At 41.8% G+C, this 4303-nt stretch overlaps 1 protein-coding gene across 1 annotated transcript; it reads right to left on the bottom strand.

Annotated features, from left to right (window-relative positions):
- Positions 1-1159: 1159 nt before the first annotated feature.
- Positions 1160-1879, bottom strand: LOC102757341 (olfactory receptor 9A4). Its single transcript, XM_006767999.1, has one exon. It carries the CDS (start codon positions 1877-1879, stop codon positions 1160-1162), a length of 720 nt encoding a protein of 239 aa, XP_006768062.1.
- Positions 1880-4303: the final 2424 nt, after the last annotated feature.

Here is a 4303-nt window from a genome sequence, read left to right as displayed (position 1 = left end):
CCCATTAGTAGTCCCCTGGCTCAAAATCTCCTTCTCCTCTCATATTCTAAGCTCAGCTAGAGATATTTCCTACCCTCTTTAGGTTCATCTGAGAAAATATGAGCAGGGCATTCAGAGAGGCAATTTCAAACATTGCATCACTGGAGTTACAGGAGAGCAATGGAAACATTGATGAAGGAGGAGAGGAGGAATCAGAATGTATTATCAGTAGGTGGTCAGAGCATTGGGTCATAGTTAAATGTGGGGAAGGGGAAGAAAAAAAGAAACCTGAAGACTGGAAGAAAAAGGGAGAGAAAGAAGAAATAGATGTTCGTGGATAAACACAGGCAAGAAAGGCAGGAAGAAGAGGCATGGCTGACGACATGTTGAAAAACCAAAGAAACTATATATGAGTGCAGTGAGCCTCTTTCCTTTTGGGTCTATTTGAATACATGTCACAAAGAGGAAAGGTTTGAGCAATACCCTGAAGTTTAGCAAAAGGAACTTCCCATATTCTTATTGCCAAATATTTCCATCTTTTTGTAGCACAAAGATTTTGAGAAGCATACTAATTTCTATGTCACTACACTTGACCAGTTCTGTGGCAAAGTGTAAGTAACACTATACGTACTTTGCAGTAGCAGTGGAGCCAGGATAATAAAATACACAGCCAGAAAAAGAAAGAACCATGGGATGTGCAAAATGCATATGGCCATCTCCTAAAGAAATTGTATAAAAATATAGGACAACTCTTAACAACATTTGATGAAGAAGCAAAGTGAGCATTTCTTCCTTTGTATTATGATATGTCATCTCTCACTTCATCTCCCTCCTCACTTCCTACCTCACCTCAGTAATTCATTTTCAGAAACAAATTATAAGCAAATTAATTGGGCTAATAGAACTCTAGACAAAAGTACTCATTTGCTTTCTTCAGTTTCTCCCACACCACAAGGAGTTCATCAGTAGAAATAAAGAGTATCTGAAGCTATGAGATTCTAGTGGGCAGAGCGTGGGTTTCATTGTTGCCTGCCTTATCTGCTTCCATGGTATGACCAAAAGTGGCACACACTGTTTGATTTTTGTAACGATGGTAAACTGTGATAGAGTAGATAGGGTTACCTAAGTTATTAAATGACCCCAGTAGGGATCATGCCCCCACCTAGAATTGAGAGAAGAGTTAATCTTTGAAAAGTTGATAGCAGTGTTTCACACTATCTCTAAGGGCCTCTTTGACTTTGTCATTCCGGAGAGTGAAGATGAAAGGGTTCAGGAAAGGAGTTACCACAGAAATCAGCAGGGAAACTATCTTATTGTACTGGGCTGCCTGCCTTTGATTGGGTTTCACATAGAGGAACAGGCAGCTGCCATAACCAATCACAACAAAGGTGAAGTGGAAGGTCAGCTGAAACGTGGCATAAACTGGCCAGATTTCAGAAAGGAACCCAAACACCCATGACACAATTACCACCCAGATGCAGGTGTGACTGTTCATAATGATGTTGTACCTCAAAGGGTTACAGACAGCCACATAACGGTCCACAGCCATCACTCCCAGTAATGCAAACTCTGTGGTCCCCACAGCAAGGTACAGGAAGAGCTGTGCAACACATCCAGCCAGAGATATTGTCTGCATCCCGGGGAGCAGAAACCCCCGAAGCATGACAGGGATGATAATGGATGTGGTCAGGATCTCCAAGGCAGAGAGGTGACCAAGGAAGAAATACATGGGGGACTGTAGACGTTTATCAACACAAACAATCACAATGATGACCGTGTTTCCCATTAATGTCACTGAGTAGAAGAGGAAGAAGGTAGCAAAGAGGATATGGTGTAGTTCCTCAGAGCCAGGGAAGCCAAGGAGACAAAATTCAGTGGCACTTGTGTGATTGCTCATCATTTAGTCCTTGTTCTTGCTCCTTGTGAAACTCAGATATCAAAAGACAGGTGGCACTGCTCCACATGGTCCTGTTCTCAAGAGAGTAGGAAGACAGATTAGGATGAGAAACTATTTCGACAAATGATCACATGAGTTGCCTCTACTACTATGCTCTGAACAAAGACAGACCTAAATATTGCCTCTTCAATGCTCACTGTCAGGAATGGGTGAAGGCAGCTTCTTCTGTATTGGTGAGAAGAAAATCTTTCTTGTCTTTTTTCCCCACTGGAAGTGTCTTCTCCAGGGAATATAGGCTATAATATTTTAAACTGCTTATTTTAGAAACTGGATTAATCAGCCCCTGGGATTGTCCGATTTCCTCTTAGGTGAACTGTATCAGATAATATGATGGAATTCCAAATGAAGTGTAAGGTAGGAAACATTGAACCCCAGCCTTCATCTACAGTGGTACTACACAGACTCACCTTCATAACTTATTAAATATATATATACTGATACACACACAGTATTCTTGAGCCAAATCAGTAATACTAAAATTTTTTTGTAGGTGATGAGTATATGGACACATAATATATGACTACATAGGTCCTGATCCTGGTCAGGACTAACTAGGCCATATCCCCTCAATGCCTCTCTTCCTGGTCTCCCTTCCTGCCTCACATTACCATTTTCCCTTCCTTCCTTCCCTTCCTTCCTCTGATATTATGGCATATATTGGGAATGCAACCTTCCCAATATCACTGTGGCTCTTCTACTAATGGGCAAACATGCCTCAAAGACAGAACTGTTGGAAGAGCTCAGTGACCTGTTTCTCTACAATCTCTGCATAACTAACAGGAAATAAAGAAAGATGAGAAAGAAGGATCCTGAGAGACGTCAGGGAACTGCATATATCCCTTGCATCAGCTCAGAAAACAACTGAATCTGTCTTTGTTGTGCACAGAGGACTTGGAAATGAACTTGTCTGTCCTGCTGCTCTCCTAGCCCACTCCTCACCCTCTAGGTGTCCCTGTGTTAGACAGCAACCAGACCCAGAACATCCCATCTTACACTTTCTTCCATAGAGGAGAAACCTGAAGACACTCACCTCTATGGAAGGGCTTCACCACCACTGCTAATGTTCTCCAGAGCTCTGCCAAGGCTAACTCCTGTGTGGCTACTGCTGAGCCATGCACAGGGGTTAGAGCAACCTACTGCTGTCTTCACTCATGATGAAAAAGGAAACTGTCTCAGATAGGAGCTTAGGAAAAAGCCCCAAAATAACAGTTCTGTGGGAAGCTGAGGGTCTCTCTTTCTCTGCCTTTTCCTCCTACTTCCCTCCTTCCCAAGGGGACTAGTCACTGAGATACCTGTTCTTAATAAGCCCAGGTTCATGGTGTCCCTAAGCAATCAGTCCAGGGGGAGAAGCACAAACTTTTAGTTATGCCCATTTTGACCAATTAAGTTTCAGAACTTTTTAAACTTTTTGTTTCATGAGAAAACATAAAATCTCACCAACCAGAGGCTTCTCAATACCAAGGCTGCCTTCTCCAAGGCCCCAAAGTCTAAGTTTCCAAATGTCTCAACAAACTCTAAGCAGATCCCCCTTCTGCCCTTCATCCAGTTCTCTCCTGGGATATTCTTAGCTGTTCAGAACCAAAATAAGCCCCCACTTTCCAATAGGAAACACCACAACTGACCTCTAAAATGCACACCGATATCCACAAAATCCCGCATACTGGTCTCAGACAAAGTTTCGACTTCATAAAATATCCCCTGCAAAGCTTGATTTCTCCTCCACTCATTTTACAGAGGCTCCTGTTCCTAACCCTGTGTGCGCTCCAGAACACTGGAGGGTGCTACCTCTAAATTCAACTCCCCTCTCTGATATTGTCTCAGGTTTCCACATGTGGGCATCTCTATGTACTCCAGCAAGATTCATCCAGCCATTGATTTGTATAGCCTGTCCCTGATTATCACCAGCTGGGCACTTCAAAGTGGGGGACACATAAGGACAGCCCAATGTAGGCAGCTATATTTACAACCTGGAACAACTGAAAAAAAATGCAAATTGGAAATCTGCTTGGTTCTGGAGGGAGACAGAAAAAGCGAGAGTCACAAAACATGTATCTGGATTTTGGATTTAATTTCAAGTATACCTCTTAAATATGTTCATTTTAATTGGTGCAGAAGGGCATAAATTATGAATAATTTTCTCTACAATTTCTTAAATTATCCAAGTCCAACCACCCAATCTTAGAGGAATTTATCTAAGATTGTATATTGTTTTCAAGGAAATGCTGTGAAAATCAGTTTTACGCACTTTTCTCTCTCACTTAATAATGCATATTACCCCACTTATTTTTTTGTGTAATATTCCATGATATGGATGTCCTATTCTTTATTAGTTAGACCTCTGTTGCTAATTTTTTATTGTTTCCATTT

The sequence above is a fragment of the Myotis davidii genome, unplaced genomic scaffold (assembly GCF_000327345.1).
Source record: "Myotis davidii unplaced genomic scaffold, ASM32734v1 scaffold22, whole genome shotgun sequence".
Lineage (NCBI taxonomy): Eukaryota > Metazoa > Chordata > Mammalia > Chiroptera > Vespertilionidae > Myotis > Myotis davidii.
Note: the sequence above shows the minus strand (reverse complement) of the source record. Positions and strands in the feature narration are given on the sequence as shown.

What these genes read in the sequence shown, in the direction of transcription:
- LOC102757341 (XM_006767999.1), bottom strand. Translation starts at nt 1,879, where the DNA reads ATGATGAGCAATCACACAAGTGCCACTGAATTTTGTCTCCTTGGCTTC.